Source organism: Malaya genurostris, chromosome 3 (assembly GCF_030247185.1).
Source record: "Malaya genurostris strain Urasoe2022 chromosome 3, Malgen_1.1, whole genome shotgun sequence".
NCBI classification, from domain to species: Eukaryota; Metazoa; Arthropoda; class Insecta; order Diptera; family Culicidae; genus Malaya; species Malaya genurostris.
The window spans coordinates 275,076,636-275,100,526 of NC_080572.1; the positions used below are offsets into that span (position 1 = coordinate 275,076,636).

General features: G+C 36.6%; 1 protein-coding gene across 2 annotated transcripts in view; it reads left to right on the top strand.

Moving 5' to 3' along the window:
• LOC131439397 (glycerol-3-phosphate dehydrogenase [NAD(+)], cytoplasmic) overlaps window positions 1–20,832 on the top strand; it is a 36,563-nt gene extending 15,731 nt beyond the window's left edge. Inside the window, exons 3-6 of one of the 2 annotated variants that reach the window (XM_058610347.1) lie at window positions 12,656–13,235; window positions 13,317–13,470; window positions 13,538–13,630; window positions 20,362–20,832. In XM_058610347.1, the coding sequence (XP_058466330.1) occupies window positions 12,656–13,235; window positions 13,317–13,470; window positions 13,538–13,630; window positions 20,362–20,377 (843 nt within the window). In that variant the 3' untranslated portion in view covers window positions 20,378–20,832. Of the gene's footprint in view, window positions 1–12,655; window positions 13,236–13,316; window positions 13,471–13,537; window positions 13,631–19,491; window positions 19,978–20,361 lie in introns of those variants that run through there. The other variant, XM_058610346.1, reaches the window with a different exon arrangement.
• The last annotated feature ends 3,059 nt before the right edge of the window (window positions 20,833–23,891 follow it).

Sequence of the window (23,891 nt, forward strand, 5' to 3'; positions counted from 1 at the left end):
TCCGTACGTATTACTTCTGTTCGGTTTAAAATCGTTCTAATGTGTTTATACAAGTGTGACGGTTTCGTTTACTAAGAAATGAATAATATAAAAATAAAAAGAACGTGTAAGTAGTGTTGACAGCTTTGATGGTTAGTGTTCGAAATTTCAAGTGTTCCCGAACGAGAGTCGATCGAATCACACAAGTCGGACGGAATAAAGAATACAAAATTCGAACTCGAACGAAAGTGTAGATTCGTTCGTATCACAAATCCGTCGGATTGCAGAATTGGTGTGATCATTGCATATATTTGGGCTATTGATATAATTTCGTCGGATACAAGACAAATACAAATCAAGGCAAACAGAGTCTATGTTTTGGATTCGCGTGTTCGATGTTGCTTCCCAGTATAGATCAATCTAAGTAGACTCTCGTACAACTGCGCATTCAAAAGTGTGACGATTGATTGAGCTGTTTGGTTGAAAATATCGATTATTAGAAATTTTGGTTGCCTTGTTCCACATCAATAGCTCGAACAAACCCCATGGGGCTGATCCTTTTAGGTTTTTGTTGAAATGGTTGAACAATGTCTTTCAAAGTCTGTTATTGGATCTCATTTGGATCGGAATCTTGGTTTCATAGATATCTGAATTGATAATATCAGTAAAATACAGCTCTATTGCAGTGATTTTCAAACACCACTGGGCGTTAGCTCGTTTTTGATAGGAAGAGGAATTCAAATGGTCAATAGGTGGGTAATGAAACCTATAAAGTGGACTTTGCAACTTTTTCAAAAAAAATGTTCAAAAATGAATTAAAGGATAAATTTCTAATAAATCTGCTAGTTTCAAAAAGCAAAGGAATGCATTAAATAGTAAACCTTTATCAGATAATTAAGAGTGATGTTTCGAACAGCAGGATGTTTGGTAACTAAACTCAGTTGAATAGATTATCTTAAATACCTCAATGTTTAGAAAAAAATCACTTCTGAAATTTGCATTCATAAAATAAGCATCCACAAAACTCTGAACCTCGAAGTTCACATGTGATTTTTTGTGTCAGCGCAATTTGATAACGAATTTTCACCCACCGAAATATCGCTAAAGAGATAATCGAAAACGAGAAGAGTCTCGATGATATTTCGAAGCTGAATTTCCACTACGATTCATCAGTTCGATCATCAATAAAAATATCTACTGAAGAAATTCGCAACTGAATCGCTAAGTCATTATTTTCGATGTACGTAGGGTAATCAATATGAACAGAAATATTTTTTCCATATTCCAAATCGTGATAATGGTGACAAGAGGCTGTTTTTAGTCCAGCTGGTTGATTTCCACTCGTGCACTGTTTAGTTTAAATCCAATAAAACGCTATTTAACATGAAATCGGATTTATAGAAGCAACAAGAGCGCAGCATTTTGCATGTCCCGATCACACAGCAGGCACAGCGGTTGAATTAGCGTTGCGATAACCTGCGCACCTGTTACTAAGCTAAATTTGGTAATATTTTTAAATCAGCTGCATAACATGCTTTGTGATTGACGTTCTATTAGTGATTTATTATCATCATGACTATTATTAATCACAACACTTGCAGCTTTCATAGATAATATTACTCCACTATCACGATATTGCTGAAGAAAATTTCGAATACATCACCACTATTAATCCACTTATCAACAGAGTATCAATTCACAAGAGCTAAAAACAACTCTACGCGTACTGAACATTTTCAGGAAAGTTCAGTTTTTGGTCATCAGCGAATTTATTCATCATGTATTCTGCAAAACGGTGAGACAAAGCTATGAAAATTCATTTCCTAAAAATCTTCTGTTTGATAAAAAAAAAGTTCGAACTTTTTTCTTAAATGTCATCGAGGAGGTGTTCGCTAGTGAACTTTTCACAACTTGTTTTCTTTACCTTGTCAGTTTCAGTTATCAGTGATTTTTTATATTTTGATCAGTGAATTTTTTTGATCGATGATGATTATTTTGGCTGAAAGTCACTTGCGAAAAATTTCAGTCGCTAGCTTAGAAATTTTGACTACTGCACAGCGCAATCAGATAACAGGGATGATTCTGAATTTCCGAAGAACTCAAAAATCCCTCCGCTACGACTTCGAAGGGATGATTCTGACTTTCCGAAGAACTCAAAAATCCCTCCGCTACGGCTTCGAGCTCATTGCTTGAAGACAAGTAATGTTTTGTTTAAACAACCAAAATTTCTTTTAAACAACCATATTCTGATTTAAACCAAGCATATTTTATTTAAATCTGCGCTATCTTGGTTTGAAAAAAAAAACTTTTCTTTGGTTTGATGAACAACTAATCGTTTTGTTGTTTTAAACAACCCGAATTTTTCTGCGTGTTGGACATACAAGTATGGAAAACCAAAAATTAGGACACACAATTGAATTTCTCCACAAATGTCATTTTTCCGTTCTAGGCTACTCTGATCAAGGGTGGGGGCTACCAAGCTCCAACATTGCATAACGAACTAGGCTACGTCACCCAAATGAACACCAGAATCGACTTTTTTCAATCAGATCGAATTTTGGCACACGGTTTTATAATGGTAAACCATTAGTTTTGCACGGATAGAGATACCGATTCGTCTCAAGACTGATTTTTCAGAAGGTCGTATGTATTTTTGCATGATTTTGTCGCGAACTAGTCTTAATTCGAACTGGTAATCAATTCCAGGCATAAATTGGTTAGCTTGAAACCACCTAATGACTAACTGTCTACTTCAAGTCGAGTGAAATCCGCGAAAGATCCAGAAAGCATGACTTGTTTACTAAACTTTTTTGTTTGTAGGTTCATTATCCAAAGCCTAGGGGCACTAACGTTCAAACTAATGATTTTAGAAGAAATGTTCTCGCTACAATTTGATTCTCAGTAAATATAAGGAATTTGGTTTCCGGAAGGAGAATCCTTCTGTATTCTTTTAGTTTTACTCTTAATCAAAATGAATTCGTCTTGGAAAAAAACTCCTTACACAAATAAGAACATATTTTTAGTTAGCTTAAGTAAAAACTGATTTAATTGTAGGGTTGCATAACTGATACAAAAAGTTATTTTTTCTCATAGGTAGTCTTGAAGACTGAACATTTTGAGGTTTTCGGTTAAAAAGTAACCGTTTTGTGCAAAACGCATATAATTTAATGTGAAAGCACCGTAAACCACCTCAGCTAACGGATGTTTTTTTTAGGTGATTTGTTTTTTAAATACGGATTACTCTATTGTCCGAAAGTTGTTTTTCATTTTTTTATCAATGAATGTTTGTAGCAAAGTCTTCAAGATATGGATGTGGACGAAATGTGGTTTCAACAGGATGGACCACTTGTCATACTGCGGCCGAAACAATCGACTTATTGAAAGAGTTTGCCTCCGCGTGCGTATGATTTGACGCCACTCGATTATTTTTTGTGGAGATACATGAAGTCATTGGTTTATTTGGATAAGCCAGCAACGTTTGATGTTTTGGAAACCAATATTAAACGTGTAATTGCTAAAATACGCCCCAAAATGCTTGAAAAAGTGGTCGCAAATTGGACCTCCAGAATTACTTTTGTTAACAATCATTGACTATCAGCGGATTTTTAAAAAAACACCCTTAAGAAATAACAGGAGCGCAAGATTTTGCATGTCTCGAACAAACAGCAGGCGCTGCATTTCAATTGGCGTAACCTGCACTCCTGTTACTTCGGCATATAATGATCAAGCTAAATTGGGATTTCTTTGAAAATGAGGAATGAAAATCGAAACAGAACCAAAGATAAACTCAAGATTACAATGTTCCATACGATTCAGAGAAATATGTTGGGCCAGTATTCGTGAACCAGTGAACTTAGTAATAGTGTAATTTTATTGACCCTTTGTTAATAAGCGTCGATAAACGACGGTGAAATACCTTGACAACAGTATAAGTTTTCAAGGAACTAAATATATGTAAACATACTGTACAAAATATTTTGTTACTTCTATTCGCTGTAATAAGAATGATTTAAATAGAATAAATTAGATTGTTAGTAATAATCCCAATTGATTTTCGCTTCCGGTATCACTGGATATGCAGCAAAATATCACAATTTTCTTCATATTATAACTTGAGCTTAATTCTACATAAACAAACATTGTCATAGTTACGATGCTTGTTGTTTTGTTTCAAATAATAATTGAACTTAAACTGATGGTGAACTGATTTCATCGAGGGGTTTTATTCAAATGATACATAAGAAATCTCAGATCACTCCATCTTGAGTTTATCTTTGTCGGAACCATGATCAATGAATTTTTTTTTTGTTAAATCTTCCTTATATGGATGTGGACGAAATGTGATCTGAACAGGAAGGTGCCACTTGTCATACTGCATTCGGAACAATCGACCTATTGAAAGTACATTTCAACGGCAACCATTATTTCGAGAAATGGATCGGTGAATTGACATCCGCGTTCGTGTAATTTGACGCTATTTTGTGGGGATACGTGAAGTTATCAACAACGATTGATGCTTTGGAAATCAATATTCAACGTGTCATTGCTGAATTACGCCCTCAAATGCTTGAAAAAGTAGTTCAAAATTGGGCCTCCAGAATGACCTTTGCTAAAAATATGGTTGCCACGAATTTGCCCGAAATCATGTTTAAATGTGAAATGCCAAAAAAATAATTTTAATTTCAAATAAGTAAGCTATTAAAAAACGCCCATGGCGCGGCTTACAATATGACTACTGGTACAATCACTCTATTGAAATTTCGTCACGTTTCGTCTTCGATTCATCATTGCGTTTGCAGTTCAACTTTAACTGCAACTGCGCCACCTAATAGTACAGCTTTAAATTCTAAGCAGATTAAAAGTGTGCTATACATAATTATCACTTTTAGATTACTTTTTCCTGTTGTCTCTGAAGTAAAGCGAAAAAAAACCTTTACTGTTCACTATCTATCGTCACTTATTTCATAGAAGGAATCCGCTTTCGTCTTGATTGTAGTGACTCAAATTATCCTCATATATCTAATTATCGGAACTAATTAACGAATTTGCAAAGATTTGTTTGAGAATTAAAACTCATTCAAATACATTTGCTTTTCCATCAGAATTTTTTTTTACACGTGCTTTCATTCAAACGTGTACCCTCAACTACTATGTAACAACAACAACAGGTTCGTAATCATTTTGATGAAATACAACTTATGAATTGAAGCAGTCTGATGTCAGATTGTGACTCTGCTCAGCAAATTCATTGGACAAAGAATGTAGATTGATGATAGCCGATCGATCGAAGATTAGCACGTGCCACTCGACTGTGTAATGTGCAAATACAGTTTTGCAAATAAAGAATGTTGTCCAACAACAGCACCAACTTGCAACTGCTTTTGTCGCGGCGCATGGATGGAATTATGTTTTTATTGTGAAAGTTCTAGCTTTACTGTAATTTGCCTATCTGATCCAGCACCCCGATTCGTAAATATTCGCACTGTTGACAAAGACTCTAGTCACAACTGTTGTCACATATAAAGAAATAATACAGATTCATTAATGTCACATTAAATTAACTATACTAGAGAGTCACTGTTAATAAATTTAGACATTTGCATTTTTCCATCCTCACATGCAGCGATTTTCTTCCTTGCACCTAAAATAACCTACAAAATCTGTCTGGAGTGGTATCAATTCTTGAACATTTTCGCTCTGTTTCCATGCCAGTGAGAAACAGCACGGGAAACGTTTTTCTTTTTTCTTTCGATTGCAAAATTTTATCTGATATTTATTGTACCGGCTGACAACATGCCAAACACCTTGACATTGGCTCTTTTGATTACCGTCGACTTCAATACGTCGCTGCTTGCATAATAAGTCCTTCTAAAAGCAACCGATCAGTTATTTACGGTTGAACGAGAAGTAAATAAAATCCGGTGAATTAATCAAGTCATCCTAATTGGTTCATTTTATAATAGCACATAGCTGCTTCCGTCGGTTGGTTTTTTTTGTTGCTTGCCAGTTTACCCTTCTTGTTCAAAAAGTTTCAAGTTGAGATTCGACACGCGGAACGCTTTTATATTTGGATCCGGTATCAGTACTCGATTGACGTACGTTAATATCTGTGTACGCCGATATGTTTTACGAGTCACTGGAATTTATGAAGGAGCTTAATAATTATTTCGATTCGGAGTTTCCAACGACTAATTTGTATCATCAATCGTTCACCACTGTTCTTTGTCGTGATGATATTATCTGGTTTAAGTTTGACGCTTGAGTGTTTAATGTAGTGATTAGTTATGGCGAACAACGAATAGATTTTATCGGTACCTCATAAACGGCAGATTGGGAAAAGGTAGATAAATAAATTGGGAAATAAGACCTTGTATATTCCAAAGGCAAGTTTTAATCAGCTAACTTTCTTCAATGTATGAAACTGCTCTAGCAATTGAACTACTTTGGAAATGGAGAAGGAGACTTCGAATGGTCGGTGTGACGTTATTTTTAGTCTCACAAAGGTGGCCGTATATCGCAAAAAAACATCTACGAATCTGATTTATTTTACGTCCTCAATGTAATATCCTGAAAGTGTCAACTTTTAAGATATTAATTGAACTCCTAAGTGGACATGGCAGTTCAATTTGAACTACTAAAGCAAATGTGAAGAAAGGGGGAACGATTTATCTTGTGTTTTTTCTCATGTCGTACATGACTCGTTTTCTCGTTGATGTTTAACTTTTTATAAAAACCTGTTTTAATTCACCTAGGGTGTTCACCCATGATGCCTTTTTTATAATACTTATACCATCATAAATATAAATGTGGAATTCATAAAAAAAAATTATTCACTAGCATAACTTTTTTAATTTATAAACAGACAAGTTTCTAAGAATTTTTCGTTTATTTTGCATCTTTGCTCTACATGACCGTTTAAAAATTTAAGCCCGCTTCACCCTGTTGTTCCGGAACCGGAAGTCGGATCCGTCGGAGTCAATAGCGTTCAGGTAAAACGTAAAACCTTTCATTTGAGTCTTAGTCGGTGAAAACCTGATCAGTCGTTTTTGAGAAAATAAAGAGAGAGTTCTGTTTTTTAGCACTATTTCCGGTACTTCCGGAACCGAGAACTGTGAACCGGCATAGCCTGAGCTTGGTTCGTTTGGATAACAAATAGCATAACCAATAAATTTGAACTATTTTCGGCGAAATTAAAAAAAAACGCTTAAGCCGGATCTGAACAAAATTCTACACCAACTTATGCGAACATAATGCTTTTCATTTGGATCTAAGTTTGTGGAAAACGGTCTAAGAATTTGTAGCGATTTCCGGTTTGGAGCACATGATCATTTTTTCGATACTTCCGGAACGGGGAACGAAGATCCGATATACCCAAAATCAATGTATTTGGTCATTTACTAACCGGACCAGTTCAATTGAAGAAGGATACGGCTAATTGAAAGTATTCGGCTCAATTTTTCAAATTTATCAAAGAGTTCTGAGTCTTAGAGTTCTGGTCTTAGACCCGTTTGATAGCTAGTTTATTAAGGGCTGAGGCCAGTAGGTTGCATATAACCACGTGGCTCGCTCTGCGTATTATATTTTTCTCCATGCTCTCTCGTAAATGTGCAAAATGACACGATGTGGCCGAGTGGCAAAGAAAGTTTTGATATTTTCGGTTACAAGTTTGACTACATCACATGAAATCAAATAAAGCTACCGCTTGTTTGACAGTCTTGCTGAGCCGATTTTATTTCTTTTTCATGTTTCGTGACGTTACCAGGAAACTAGAGCAAAAAAAATGACGCGTGCATAGAAATCGACTTACCTTCACAAAAATAACATTCTCTTCATTTTTATCGCGACAACACCTATGTTTTTATGCACCAATCGCTTCGAGATTAAATTAACATTGGTATCATACCAACCATACCTGCCTAATTGAAGAATTATTCTGCTATTTGAATGTATTTGGCTTGATTTATTTGTCATTTAAGAAAATACCCTTCTGAAAATGGAATTTTTATACTTATCAGCTTGTAATTCCGAAACCAGAAGATGTACCCGGATGAATTTTAGTAGGCTAATGGGTTTGTAAGACCTTTCATTTGAACCTTCGCGTGTGAAAATTGGATGAGCGGTCTCTGAAAAATTCGATTGCACGTTTTTAGTTCATTTTGCACATTTTACTCCGTAACTCCCGAATCGGGAGTCGGGTCTAGATGAAATGCAATGGCACGCTATGGTACTAGAAGGTCTTTAATTGGAATATTAGTTGAAGAAACTTTAAGTTAAAGGAAATCGAGAGCAATTTTTCTTTATTTACTCCCGAACCGGAAGTCCGATCCGGGTAAAATTCAATAGCAACATATGGGACCAAGACACCTTTCATTTTAATCTAAGTTTGTGAATATTTGTCCAGCCATCTCGGAAAAAATCGACTGTACATTTTTGTTACTTACACACATAGATACAGACACAGTCATTTGCTCAGTTCGTCGAGCTAAGTAGAATGGAATATGACGCTCGGCCCTTCGGGCCTCGATTGAAAAGTCGATTTTCACAGTGATTGCATAGCCTTTCTATATGAGAAAAGCAAAAACTGAACATATTAAAGTTGGAATTAAATAAATTTGTTGTTAGTTCAATCCAAGATGCAATTTTAATTCATTAAAGGGGCGGGCAGGGCTAAACACTTTTGAAAAAAAAAAACACTTATTTTTTTCTTTGTATTTACTTATAGTAAAACACAGGCCCGTACCCAGGATTTGGTTTCGGGAGGGGCCCAGAATGAAAAAATAATGTTACTGAAGATTGCTTAACTAGATAATTTCCGGTGCGCCATTAACCGGCGTTGTTAACAGACAACCTTAAACTTTTACACTGGAACTATCATTATTAGATATTTATGCAAAATGTGTGACTATGACCGAGAGAAGGTTATTGTATTACATTTCTAACGTTTACTGTCATGCCTTTTCAATCCCACACCTTCTAAATGTCCATTTCTAGAGCACAAAAATCCACAAGACTTGTGATGGATTTTGAGAAGTGGTCCGAGATATATCCCTTACTTCGATTCATGGAGAACGGAAAGCATCTTCTTAATTTGTAGGTCATATTAGTTGATGGCCTCACAAACTTTCTTTAGCTATACAGGTTTCGGTAACAGGTTCCGAAAGTAGCGGTCTAAAATTCCAAGACAAAGCTCACATCGATTTCTCAGAGATGACTTAAGGTTTGGGAATAAATGACAGTTCGAGGAGGCCAAATCAGTTGAACAAGGTGGATGGGCAAGTAATTGGAGCATTAACCCGTAATTTTAACTATGGTAGCGATGCTCATGTGCTTCATGTAAGACCCTTTCACATCGATTTCGGTCTTTAATCAATTTAGTACATCAAAACTATACTATGACAATCCCAGAAAACTGGCATCATGATCTTTCCGACCCATTGAGTCTCTCTTTCAGGTACTCACAACGACTTCAGTCCATTGTCGGGTAATCATTTATATCTCTGGCGTATAATAATTGATCCAGCCAAACATGTACTCGAAATGCACTTGCGCTCGTATTTTACGTCCTAAATAAGTATGTGCGAGATCCAGCTGCAGGATATCTTTCTAATTTGCAGAATCTTGCTCAACTATGGTAAGCTCGCGCACTTTCTCTTTCCAGTCATCCAGAACAATTAAGTGTCTTATTATTGGCCCTTATTACCAAGTGAACCAAGTGAAGTGATTGTGACCCTTATTACCGGTATCACTTCACGGTGAAAATCGAGTGAAGTGAATTTAGGTCCTTACTATGGAAGTCGCTTCAAAGACAAAAGTAATTATTTGGATGCACTTGATGTTATTCTGAACATCACGCCATTTCGTTGAAAAAATTAGTTTTTTCCACTACAGTGATCACTTTACTATGCGTGATACTGGTAATAGGGAAAATCAAGTGAAGTGACATGTAAGTGAAGTGAATGTGAAAGTGGAAGTGAGAACGGTAATAAGGGCCATTATTGTCATTTATTTTTCCAGGTGTTTAATTTTAATTTTATTTAGTTTTGACACTGCACTGTTCACTTCGTATCAAAATTTTTGTTTTGTTTCTGTTTCTGATTTCGGGAGGGGCCAGGGCGGAATTTTTCGTGAAAAAACGTAGTTTTCACTTTGAACAACCACAGAACATCAAAAAAAAATTGAAAAATATCAAACAGAAACGTTGGGGTCTAGAAAAACTTCTACTCTAACTTTGCTGCATTTATTTGTTCATTTCTGATTAGTCTGGGCTGAGATACAGTGGAGTGGACACCGCAAATCATGATTTTTAATAAGTGTCCTCAAAAATACCTCTTCACCGACTTATTTCTCAATATTTTTCCACGAAAAAATCACAAAATGTTGTTCGAATGGTGCAAAACATTTGAATTTATTTTGTTGAACGATAATATTGAAAAAAAAATCGCAAAAATGATGATTATTTTCATCATTTAGACCCTACCCCCCTTAATTGTCCATTATTAGTCATCTTGAAACTAGTTACAGTTACTCAACTAGGCTGCATGAAGAAACAACGAGCTTTTAAGTTTACTCCAGCCATTAGGGTCTGTACAGACTGTAACCGTGGTGACAACTTTTTGTTTATATTTAGAGAGTTCTCTCTTCGCGAAAGCCCAACATCGCTCGAAAGATTACAACTCGAAGCAGTTCGGTGGATTCGCTTCTTTCGGTACAACATGGATCTCATTCGCTTTCCAAAGTATCTTTGGTGTAGTGACAAGAAGCCACATTGGGCCAGAATAGCCAGTAAGCTTCGAGGCTGCCTATGAATCGTAACAATCGCTTTTTTAGTCATTCTGCAAGGTATATTTCCTTGCTTACCGTTTCGGTAGTTATAAACCTTTGGCTTGCTCGTCCACAGCTGCATATTGGCTGCCAAACCAAATTTTTTTTCTGAAACTTGGTCTTTTTCTTCGTCTTGAAATGCTTCTCTATGCCGTTCCGTTGCATGGTAGTATAAAAAGAAATTCTAGGAAGCAGATTAAAGTCTTCCAGTACATAAGTTTCATCGTCCATTATTACACAGGTAAACTTTGTCAAATATTCGCGACAAAATTTGCGAGCCTGGGCTTTTGCCGTCTTATTCTGTTTATCATTACCGTTCGGTACAGTTTCAACAACTTCATACCTTGCCGATGCTTGAAATTTTTGATTTTCAAGCCACAGTATGTACCTAAAGATCTGGTCGCTTCTGCAATAATAGTTTTACCTTAGCGGTCTTCTGGTGGTTCCCGAGATCCGTTGTTGTCCCGCTCCCAGCTTTCCTGGCTGTTGTCAAACGTGTATCGAATGTCTTTAGAACGATATGGACAGTGCTTACCGAAAACAAGCTTTTTTGCAAGTTTCTTTCTGACAGATCCGGATTTTCATTGCGACAGCACACACTTGCTTTTCACATTTGCTCTTTTTTCGACGCCATCTTCGATCTAAAAGCTTGTAGTATCCCCAAAAATTGACTTTACTCTATGAACAGACTGTGAAATATTTCACGCGTTGATGAAGTATTTCCAGAGATATACGTATTTAGCGGTGTCCAGATTTTGTCGCAAACGAGCCTTACCTGATAGTTTGTGACTGAAGCAGCCACATGGCCACACGTTGACGTGATGAAATTCGACGGACTCGGGTATGCTTTCGAATTTGGATAATTTTTTGATTCAATATCCTCTTTAAACAAATTAGTCGGGTATTTTTGCGTTCAGAATCATCATGTAAAATCACTCTTCGTCACCAGCGGACAACTTATTAAAATAAATCTCTTAATAATCCACCTAGTGGTGCGAAAATACCATTCGATTGTGTCATGTAAATAGTCTTATTAAAATATTTATACGGTTGTATCTTTGCAGTAACTAAGGTTTCCGAAGCCGGTTCAGGCAACTTCGCAAATTTTTAGCGCGTTTGGAAAACACTGTGATTTGTCGGTTACGTCATCTATAACTTTATATCTCCCTAGCCACAGATGCTTGCCAAAACACTTTCGAACTTGATAGAGCAGCTTTTAAATAACTCAAAGTTTATCGAGAATCGTGGATGCTTCTACGAGAAAATTGAGACGATAGAAACAAGTGCGACTTGTCAGTTACGCCACTTTTACTATCAAATTTCCGGAACCGAAAGTGACAGCCATTCGATCTTAGAACTTGATTATTGACCCAACAGTAGCTTTCAAACGAGCTTTAATCGGTTTAACCTTCTCCGAGAAATTCGAGCGGAGAAGGAAAAATGCATTTTGTCGATTACCATCAAATCTTCAAAGCCGACACCGAAAATGACTGCCATTTGATCTTCGAATGAGATCGATGAACTAACAGTAACTTCAAAACGAACCTAAGTGCGGTGAAATCGACTCAACCATCTTTGAGAAAATTGAACGCAGAGGAAAAAGTTCGTTTGTCGTTTACGTCACTTATATCATTAAATTTCCGCAATCAGACATGACATGACAACCATTTGATTTTCGATTTGATTAATTTCGGATTAAAAAAACACCAATATTTTCGGATGCAGATTGCTCATTGAAGCATTTCCGACCTTTCGCAGTGCAGCTAATCTTCTACGTCAAAATCACTCGTTTTAGCCAATCACGACACGTTAATTTGCTTTTTCTCTAAGTTTTTTCTTTGTTTATTTTGTTCAGGTAGCCGTCCCGAATGTTGTCGACGCGGCCAAGGATGCGGACATACTGATCTTCGTCGTACCGCATCAGTTCATCCGTGGACTCGGTGGTCAGCTGTTGGGCAAGATCAAACCGACGGCCGTCGGTCTGTCGCTGATCAAGGGCTTCGATGTGGCCGAAGGTGGCGGCATGGAGCTAATTTCGCACGTCATCACGAAGCACCTGAACATTCCCTGCTCGGTGCTGATGGGCGCCAACTTGGCCGGTGAGGTTGCGGAGGAGAAATTCTGCGAAACCACCATCGGCTGCCGGGACATGAAAATCGCTCAAACACTGCGGGATCTGTTCCAGACGCCAAACTTCCGGGTGGTTGTGGTGGACGATGTGGATGCGGTGGAAATTTGCGGTGCCCTGAAGAACATCGTGGCCTGCGGTGCGGGCTTCGTGGACGGTATGGGACTGGGCGATAACACCAAGGCAGCCGTCATCCGGTTAGGGCTGATGGAGATGATTAAGTTTGTCGATGTGTTCTACCCGGGCAGCAAGCTGTCGACGTTCTTCGAGAGTTGTGGTGTGGCGGATTTAATTACTACTTGCTATGGTACTGTTTTTTTTTCATCGAAATAATGGATGACTGAGAAGTATACTTATGTCAACAAGTTTTTTTTTCTTTCGTTTTCAGGTGGCAGAAACCGTAAAGTTTCGGAAGCCTTCGTTAAAACTGGCAAGACAATAAAGCAGCTTGAAGACGAAATGCTAAACGGACAGAAACTGCAGGGACCGATCACTGCTGAAGAAGTAAACTTCATGCTTAAGAGCAAAAAAATGGAGGATAAGTTAGTTCGAAAGAATGGTAAAGTTTGTTGAAACTTCGACACTGAAAAAACCTATACCTCTTTTCAGATTTCCATTGTTCACGGCAATCCACAAGATCTGCACCGGGCAGGTCAAGCCGCAAGGTTTCCTGGACTGTCTGCGTAGCCACCCGGAGCACATGTAAGTCGCTAGCAAGAATTTAATCGGAAACAACATTTTCCTTCATTTTGGCTCCTTAATTTTTGTTTTTTTTTTTCCAAAATTATAATAACTTGTCGGCAAATTCCACGACGCTTCACCCAACACACGAGTACAAATCGAAACTAAAAGTCAAACTCAAACAAATAGCTGTTTCATGGAGACAAGCATATCGAATTGTTTATAGCTGTGTGCCAAAAACCAAAAACAAAAAAAAAACAGAAAGAGGCTCGTTATATCGTGAATCGGATATCGGTAAATCGTAAATTTGTTTTTAAAGTTTAGCAAGTCAAATCAAATTGAGCATACCTCGGCAACAGTTCAAAACACTCACCTAAAACACATTTCACTCGTCACCTAGATTATAGTGCTTGACGTGCAATATTTTACACTTGTACATTATGTTTTCTTGTTGCGTCATTTGCTAATTTCAGTAGGAGGGAGCCCTTAGATTGTAATAGTTACTAAAATATCAGTTTTTTTTATTTATGTGTATCTCTTATTAATGAAATGTTATTCGTTTTTTTTGTCCGTATAAAGTTAGGCATAATACATACTGTTGATTATAAAAAAACCGGAAAGTGTTACAACGTTCAGAATAAGTGTTTTAATATCACCCAAGTGTTCAAACATTGATGCAAGTCCATTGTTCCAGTTCCAGCCATTCGACCTAAAACGATTACGCTTGTAGATACGATCACTTCAAACCATGGATAGTTTTCTGTTGTGTTTTTTTTTTTGAAAACCAAGCCGGGTTCTTTCCACATCTAGCTTTCTGCGTTTAGATTTTATACCGGTAATTCCTGGCAGATCATAGTCATGTCCTTCTATTCATAACAAGTTTCATTCTCATTGCACTCTGTTTTTCATTACACATTAACATCACTTTCTGGGATGAGTAATCTTGTCTTGATCAAAATGTTCGACCAGTTTGATTCATATCTCAAATAGTACGCAAGATTTTCTGTTTTCATAACAAAACCATTTTTAAGTGAAAAAAAAAATCGCGCAAGTTCACAAGAAGAGCTTCGAAGTAACTCGAACAAATGTTGGCAGCACCCTGTCAGATTTCGCTGAAACTTTTTGTTACAAAAAACAACTTTGCATACTTGTTTTATTTTTCAAAAGGACCAAACTTTTTGATGTCTTACTTTACTATGGGGAGCCTTTTAAAAATTCGCCATGTGGAAGAATGGGTAGAACTTAATCGTGAATATCTAGAGTTGAACTAAACCCAACAGCATAATTATTTCTCCATGCCATCGGGAATATGATCAGCAGTTTATGCTTGAATTTTCAACAGTTTAACTCAAAAATTAGGTTTTCTCAAACTTTTGAAAACAATGAGGAAAATTCATTACGCTGGTTTGCCTTTCTCGTTCCCGCGACGACGGTTTTGAGTCCCAATGATCAACTGGACGAGTAAAAATGGTAAACCGTGATCGAAAATCGATCATATCTTCTAGGTCATCTGGACGGAACTGGACGTCTTGGTTAGGACCTTCCACAAACAGTAACAACAGACCACATGCAGACCTGGTATAAAACCTGCTCGCATTCTCTTTTCGGACGTCGTGGCGAGCAGTCGCCTCAACTAGCGGCAGCAAACACTGATATTCCTCGTAGTTTGAAGCCGCATTTGGAATCTGAAATCAGATCCTGATCTATTTGAATTCTGAACATAATTTAAAGTTTGGAATCTAGTTTTAAAATTCAGAATTTAGTTCCAGAATATTGGTTCAATAGTTGGAACTAAATCCTAAATTCTAGATTCTTGAACTAGAGTTTTGAAACTAGTTTCTTGACTAGATTTTGGAACTGAATAAATTAGTATCCAGATTTCTGATTCAAGAATTCAACTTCAGAACTCTAAAGCAACATTCAAGATGTGAATTCTAGATCTGTGTTCTGGAACAAAATTTAAAATCTGATTCCCATACCAGTATTTTGAATGTGGCTTCTAAATCATAAATTAATCTCTCAATTCAGTTTCTGAATTTACCTCCAGATTCCAGGTTCAGAATTCAAAACCTATATACTGGAATGAAATTCGGAACTTGAATTTGGTACTAGATTTTGTAATTGAAGTCAGATTCGGAATTCAAGTTCAGAACTCAGCCTGGCCTTTTTGTTTCAACAGACTTCGCAGCCGATTCTTAGCGTACAGAATCATTGCATGGTTAGTACTACGGTCCTACTGACACTATGAATCCTTCCAGGTCGGGGCTCGAACATATGACAACTGGCTTGTAAGATCAGCACCGTATGCATTGAACCGGCTAAACACAGGGAAATGAATTTATTCGTTATTTTCATTATGATATATTTCAGAAGTGCGATTTTAGATTAACAAAAAGGGCGTCATCTTTCAATTACGATATAAAGACAATTAAAGATATTAGCGAAATTACCGTTCCGGCGAAATGACATTCGGCGAAATGATCCTTTCGACGAAATGGCTTTCGGCGAAATGGCTTTTGGTGAAACGGCTTTCGGCGAAATGACCCTGATCCAGTAAAAGAACGGAATCCAAGTTCCCAATGTAGTTCAAGCAAGCAGGTTTTGAAAATGAGTTCCCAAAGTGAATTTAAAAATTAAATTCTGGAACTGAATTCAGGAATTAAATTATGAAACTGGATTCAGGAATTAGATTTTTGTTCAGAAGTCAGTTTCAAAATTCAGGAAGTTTAGATCCAGTTCCCAGATTAAATATTTTTATACTGAATTTTGTTCCTGAATTCTGAAGTTGGAATCCTAATTCAAAATTCTGGACATAAATTTAAGGAACTAAATTCAACTTCAAAATCTTGTCAAGAAACCGGTTTCAGAATCTGGAATTGATTCATGTTCCAAAATCCAAGGTTTAGTTTCCAAACCTGTAATCTGGAACGAAATGCTAAAACCCAATTCTAAAACTAAATTCTTAATTCGTCCGAGAGCAAGAAAAGGTGAGGCACAGTTATGAGTTTGTTTTCCTCATTGTTTTCAAAAGTTTGACGAAACCTCATTTTTAAGTAAATTAAGTTAGAAATTCTATCATAAATTTCTGATCATATTTCTGATGGCATGGAAATAGAATTATAGTGTTGCGTTTAGTTCAATTCGAGATAATCACGATTAAGTTCTACACTAAAAATCGCGTTTACTTAGTTTTTCAGAAAAAATCGCTCATTGTCAATCTCTTCTATGAACTACTAAAAATTAGGTCGTTATCTACTCAAACCTAAAGCTGATCGTAAATCTAAGGTAGAGAACATATGTCAAAGTTGTCATGACAACACTTTGGGCAATCTTATGTCGTATTCGCTTGATGCCAAACCTAACCCAGTTTCCACTCTAACTTCTGTCAAACCGTTTGTTTGAAGTTTCCTAGTTTCAACGTTGTTGAACTGAAAATCGAGTCAGTTTCGAGTTTTTTCGGTTTTTATATCAGGTTTGCTCAAACCCCCGTTGCTAAGTGCGAAATCAACACAGTTTCGTAAGAAGTGTTTGTTTGATGAAACTACCCTTGGTCAGTTTCAGTTTTCTCAAGCGAAAACGACATTATACAGGGTGATTTTTTAAGAGCTTGAGAACTTTTTTAAACAATAAAACGCATAAAATTTGCAAAATCTCATCGGTTCTTTATTTTAAACGTTAGATTGGTACATGACATTTACTTTTTGAAGATAATTTCATTTAAATGTTGACCGCGGCTGCGTCTTAGGTGATCCATTCGGAAAATCCGCTTTTTTATCGACAAATTTTGTTCAGCGATGAGGCTCATTTCTGGTTGAATGGCTACGTAAATAAGCAAAATTGCCGCATTTGGAGTGAAGAGCAACCAGAAGCCGTTCAAGAACTGCCCATGCATCCCGAAAAATGCACTGTTTGGTGTGGTTTGTACGCTGGTGGAATCATTGGACCGTATTTTTTCAAAGATGCTGTTGGACGCAACGTTACAGTGAATGGCGATCGCTATCGTTCGATGCTAACAAACTTTTTGTTGCCAAAAATGGAAGAACTGAACTTGGTTGACATGTGGTTTCAACAAGATGGCGCTACATGCCACACAGCTCGCGATTCTATGGCCATTTTGAGGGAAAACTTCGGAGAACAATTCATCTCAAGAAATGGACCGGTAAGTTGGCCACCAAGATCATGCGATTTGACGCCTTTAGACTATTTTTTGTGGGGCTACGTCAAGTCTAAAGTCTACAGAAATAAGCCAGTAACTATTCCAGCTTTGGAAGACAACATTTCCGAAGAAATTCGGGCTATTCCGGCCGAAATGCTCGAAAAAGTTGCCCAAAATTGGACTTTCCGAATGGACCACCTAAGACGCAGCCGCGGTCAACATTTAAATGAAATTATCTTCAAAAAGTAAATGTCATGTACCAATCTAACGTTTAAAATAAAGAACCGATGAGATTTTGCAAATTTTATGCGTTTTATTGTTTAAAAAAGTTCTCAAGCTCTTAAAAAATCACCCTATACTATGTTCACACCTACAGAAAATAACATGTTTTAACGATAGTATAATGAAGTTAAAACCGCACTGTTCACACTAGGATTATGTTATACGCATGACATACATACTTGTTATTGAGTTTGTTTAGAAACAAACTCCAAACATGCCTACGTCGCAGGTAGGAAAGAAAAAAGTACGTTGATAACATCCTGAAAATAAGAAATAAGTTACGATTTCACGCTTATTGCCTACGTTTCGATGGTTTATTGCTTCAAAACGTTGGCCATTTAAGAGAAATAAATATTTTTGAGCTGCAAATAACCAAAAAAATCATCTCGTAATACAAAAAAAAACAAAAATGGTTGTACCAGTTTCCAGTTTTGCATTATTATTATGATTGCATGGCTACTTTGATGGAAAACTGCTATTGTTGAACAGCTTGATGCACCGTTTACACTTCTGCTGGCTGCCAACATGCTGGTGTCAGTGTACTGCCCTCTTAGGAAAAAAACGTTCAACGGTGGTCCTTCGTTGGTCTAATACTTCGGATCATTGGACCACAGTTGAACGTTTTTTCCTAAGAGGGCAGTACACTGACACCAGCATGCTGGCAGCCAGCAGAAGTGTAAACGGGGCATGACATAGACGAAAAGTGACGGAAAATGCTAGCAGGGTTGTGCTTTATTGACAATTATATCATGTTATTTAGGGAAAACATGTTTTAATGTGACGTTTCTGAATATGAAATAACGCAAAAGTAAAACGTGTTATATCGCTTAAAACATGGAATCAAATTACATTTACCTAACTATTGAGGTCATCACTCGTAACCAAAAAAGGCGGAGAAGCATTTTAGATAATTTAGGGTATGGGTGGTACAAGTATAGATCAGTTTTAGAAAAAAAAACAAAGTATGCCAAGTGGCTTATGGTGCCAAAGCCTACACGTCAAAATAGTTTAACTAAAATCTGTATGGGGTCTGCCAACTCTGAATACGATTTTCAAGCATGTGACCAAATCATGACATGCTAATTGATGGTCTGAAAAGAAAGCGATTTTGCTCGTGATTCCTTGACAATTTGGTTCGATATAAAGCACGAAACGTTCTATCTGTACTACCACTAACACTACATTCTGAACGATAATTGGTTTACTAATTAATGTTTTTCACCGTTTTCCAGTCTTGAAGCCAAAAATTTGCTCCTGATTTGAAGCTAACTCGCATGACATTTCGATTGCTTCCGCTTCTAGCTTGTCATCAAGTGCATGTTATTCTAGCTGCATTCCGAATTTCTTTTATTTTTTTTTGTATCTAAAATAAATCCCAACCAAAGGAAAAGCATTCCATCAAAGATTCTTTGTTTCATATGTTTCTTTTTTCATACATTTTTAGGAACCAACGAGCAAAACTTTAAATTCCAAAACACATTCTAGTACCACACAAAAATCACAGACACCACTAGACGTACTACGCGTGTGTGCGCTTTTCATGACCTATATATTGTCCCATGCACTTATTCTCCTCGAACATAGCAAAACGTAAGATCGCATGTAGAAGACTTGCAGAAAGTGCACCATGCAGACTGGTTCCCGATTCTGTTCGGTATCTACCGTAATCAAAAAAAGAAACTAGCGAACTAAGAAATCCTATAGCAGCTTTAGGTCAATTCGTTCCTTTCTCTTCTCTTTGAACGTTATAGGACTTACATTTAACCGAATGTACTGAGTGAAGAAACCGTTGCATTTATTAACATTCGTTCCATTTGTTGTGTTCCGACATATTGTGCTTTAACTAGTGAAAACCAACAACTACAACAACAGAAAAAAAGCGGATGGAAATTATGGTATAAGATGAAAATAAAAATTAATTGGACTATAATTGGTTTTCTTTCTACAGAGAAAAGTTCGAAATTTGGTTTTACTATTATTCGACTAACACTACTCTGTCAACGGTTCCACACGATTTTGGTTTGTTTATCATATGTTCCGATATTTCATAGATTCTGGTAGATGTAGTGCGTTTTGTCCTTATTTGCTCAGTTTAAATTAAGTTGCACTACACTGTTCTATTTAGCATAAACACGGGTTTTCGTTATATGTGATCATGTTAGTTGTGAAGTATTTGTTTTTTTGTTGATTTTTTTTCAAGGTAAGTACAGTAAATAGTCACTAGTAGTTCAATTTCGTAAATATCCTTGTTTCACGTCATTATGATTCCAACAATTTAAATTTTGATTTTTCTGCTTCTTTTATTTTTTTACAGGCAATCTTTCCCCTAAGCTTAGAACACTGTTACACTATCATGTCGTGTAGAATATGGGTGTTTTGTACGTGAACGTCGAACGTTAGTAACTTTAAAGTGGTTATAAAGCTTTCCATAGCGAAAAAAAAACAGTTGAGAACCTTTGCCTACCCAACAATACGATGTACCTAGCCTCAGAGAAACTATATTTGAAAAAAAAGTCTAACTCTCGGATGTTTACCTACCACCAACAAGTCACTTGACTGAATTGAAATATCTTCCCGAATACGGTGTACAAATGAACGAGGTGATAATTTTTAACTAACCCCTCCCCGTGTTGAAATAGGTAGTGGAATTTATTTAGAGCGAGCATTACTTAAGTTGTACATAGCGACCACGCGGACGCGATTCGAAGACCAAGAGAGCGAATATTTTTGTTGTTGTTTTAGGATACTGGATACAGAGTATATTAAACGGTGATGGAATATCGAACTTTTTTAGGTGTTCACAATTTCGTACATAACTATCCGAAAATCCTGATCACTGAATTTAGATACTATGAGTAGTGGGAAAGGATTTTAATTCTCAACTGTTCCACTATCATTCCAGCATTTATTGGTAGATGTTCAACCTACTGTAATCATTTTAAAGGTCATTTCGAATATTCCTTTAGTTGGGATAGTACTCGCATATGTCATGATGGCGCCACGTTTCAAAAACATCCAGTCTGTCATCTAGACTGTGATTATTTTTTCATTTACCAACCGAGTTGTCATTTATACAGAATTGCCTGTAATGTACCGTCCAAGTGGATTTCATGCAGGATACAGATTTAATACATATTGCCAACACTAAATACAGAATTGTGTGTACTTTTCATCATCCAACGCAATACAAATTCGAAACCATGTTTTGTTAAGATATTTACTTGCTTCTGGCCTGCCGCCACTGAATTTCAAGTGAAAATTACCAACACAATCGAAATTCGTCTAGATGACTACAAGCTCATTTTACATCGGGCCCGATAATGAACTTTTCAAACATTCCGTGCGAGAAACTAACTAAAAATAATAAATATTACAGGTATGTATATACCACAAATCAATAATCGGTTTCACGTAGCTGATAAGTCATTTTTCTGAACAACGTTGGGGAAAATAAATTGTTGAAGTCAAACAGTCGCTTAAAATCATATTATTCACGTCATTCCATAATTTATTGCGACGAGTCATTTTCAAATATACAAATCCTGATGAAATCAGGCATCCCTGTAAACAGCTGATCTGTGTTGACAAACGGGGGGAGAACCAACTAGTGAAAAACTGTTACATAACATAGGGGGTGTACCGATAGTTACAACTGTTACATAACATAGGGGGTGTGCCGATAGTAAATAATTCGCGCAGTTCAATGTAGATGGAACTATAGCCCCACAAACAAATTTTTTTTAGAAAAATTTGCTTATAGTGTCACGTCTGATAGTCTGTGCTAGGGGTCCCGTAAGTAGAGTGACTTTGATAATCCAATCCAATCCAGTCGGTGCAGAAATCTGTGAAATTTGAGCGTAAAAAACAACACGTTTTATCAGCTTATCTCCAGGTAGCAGCATTTATGAGCATTAGAAAGAAATGCTTTTAGTCGTAATGTTTACTTTTGAGGTTTGCTTTTCTTTTTTGTGCACAAAATAAAACTGAGTATTGAAATAAAACACTCCATTTACCTAATCTTAGCTTTTGTGATCATTATTCAATTGAATAATACAGTAAAAATCTTTCTACTCTCGGTTACTGATGATTCGGTGTTGGACTGAATACCAGTGCGGTAAAATTTAATTTTCAATCGAATAATATGAGATGAAAATGAAATTTATGGCCGCTGTCCGTCAGCGTATCCCTACTAATTCATTTGACTTTTGCTGCCATTTTCAAGTGAAGCTCCCAGAATCCATCGTCAGTTGAATAATCGTACCTAGTCATTTGAAGTTTTGCTTGCTCAGTTTCAAGTGGCAAGTAGTCTAGCTGCTTCATTGTCTTCGCTCTTGGTAGTAAGCAGATTCGAAAGAATAGAATTATAAATGAAGTAAAGTATTAAAAATGAAAACTGAAGGAGGAAACAATTAATTTATGTGTATTCTGCGATTGATATTTCAGCTATCTGATTAGTCTTTCATCTATTATCTTAAACCAATTCGAATGTTTACATAAACCTCATTTGAAGGCCGCTCTCACACTATTGAAAGAGATATTTTGTTACTTCAAGAGATCAACTGACGGTGGTTAAACTGAGCCTCGATTGAAGAAAACGAGTGATGAACTGAATGCTGCCCGTTCGGGCCGTCAGCAAACATTGTGTGTGTCAGAGAGTGAAATTTACTGCAGTGGAGAGATCGTCAATGTGTCCCACATTCAGTTTCAATTGAATTGAATGAAGTTTTACTGCACTGCTGAATACCCTTCCTATTCCCTACACTGATAAAAATCGACACGCTGGGCGAAAGTGTTTTACACTTAAATTGAAAATAAAAATCACTTCAAATCTTATTCAAATGTTCAATTCAATCACATTGAAGCATATAGATAATACACTTCCATTCCATCTACAAATCAGCAGATTGATTCTAATTGTAAAACACTTAACATTCAGTTGGCTTGACAATTACAGTTGAATTGTCAGACAAGTGCAAACAAACTGACTGAAATAAATAAATTTTACCTGAATGAGAACTTGGTAATAAAATGTCATCATTTGAATATTAAGGTTAAAATAATATGCTAAACATAGTTTATTGTATTGAATTTTATATTCTATATATTGTAAAAAGTAGACTTTTACCACCGTTGTCCGACATAAATCTCCTGATTTTGTATGGTCTTCCACAATTCCATTACCTGAAAACACAAACATTATTTGAATCATGCAAATTAGAATAAAAACGTTACACACTTTAGTCTTATGTTCGAATCATTCGATATCAACATGTTCACACATAAGATTGAAATCTAATGACACTGGCTCTTGTCATATGACGACACACTTTAAATTTATGCGTTAAATTTCATAACACAAATGAAGCGTAATTAATTTCTTAGTGCACCTAGATACATGAAACGTATCTATAGAAACACATATTAAAGAAGTGTTGATTTTTAGCAGTGTACCCGATCTTCATTCTGGCCCTAGCCGCCGGTGGCTGGTGCCAGTATTGATTATCCTATTCTTGGGACGTCTATATCAGGACTGATCATCTAGAAATTCACTGTACAATTTCAGCTGATTTCGATTGGCACATTGACACGGAACAGAATTATCGGTAGTGACACCTGCCACTGAAAAATGGAACCAAGAAAAGGAGGATTCTTTCGAAAAATTTCATATCGGCAGTAGTGATTTGCAACATTCTTATCGTTTATTCAATAGTACAAATAGATATCAGCAATAAAAGTACACTCGGAGTAGAAGAAAATCGATTTCAAAGTGATTACTATTACTTTTTTTGTGTAAACTACGATTAAACATTGAAAATCTTCAGAAATGTGTGAGATTGGGTAAGG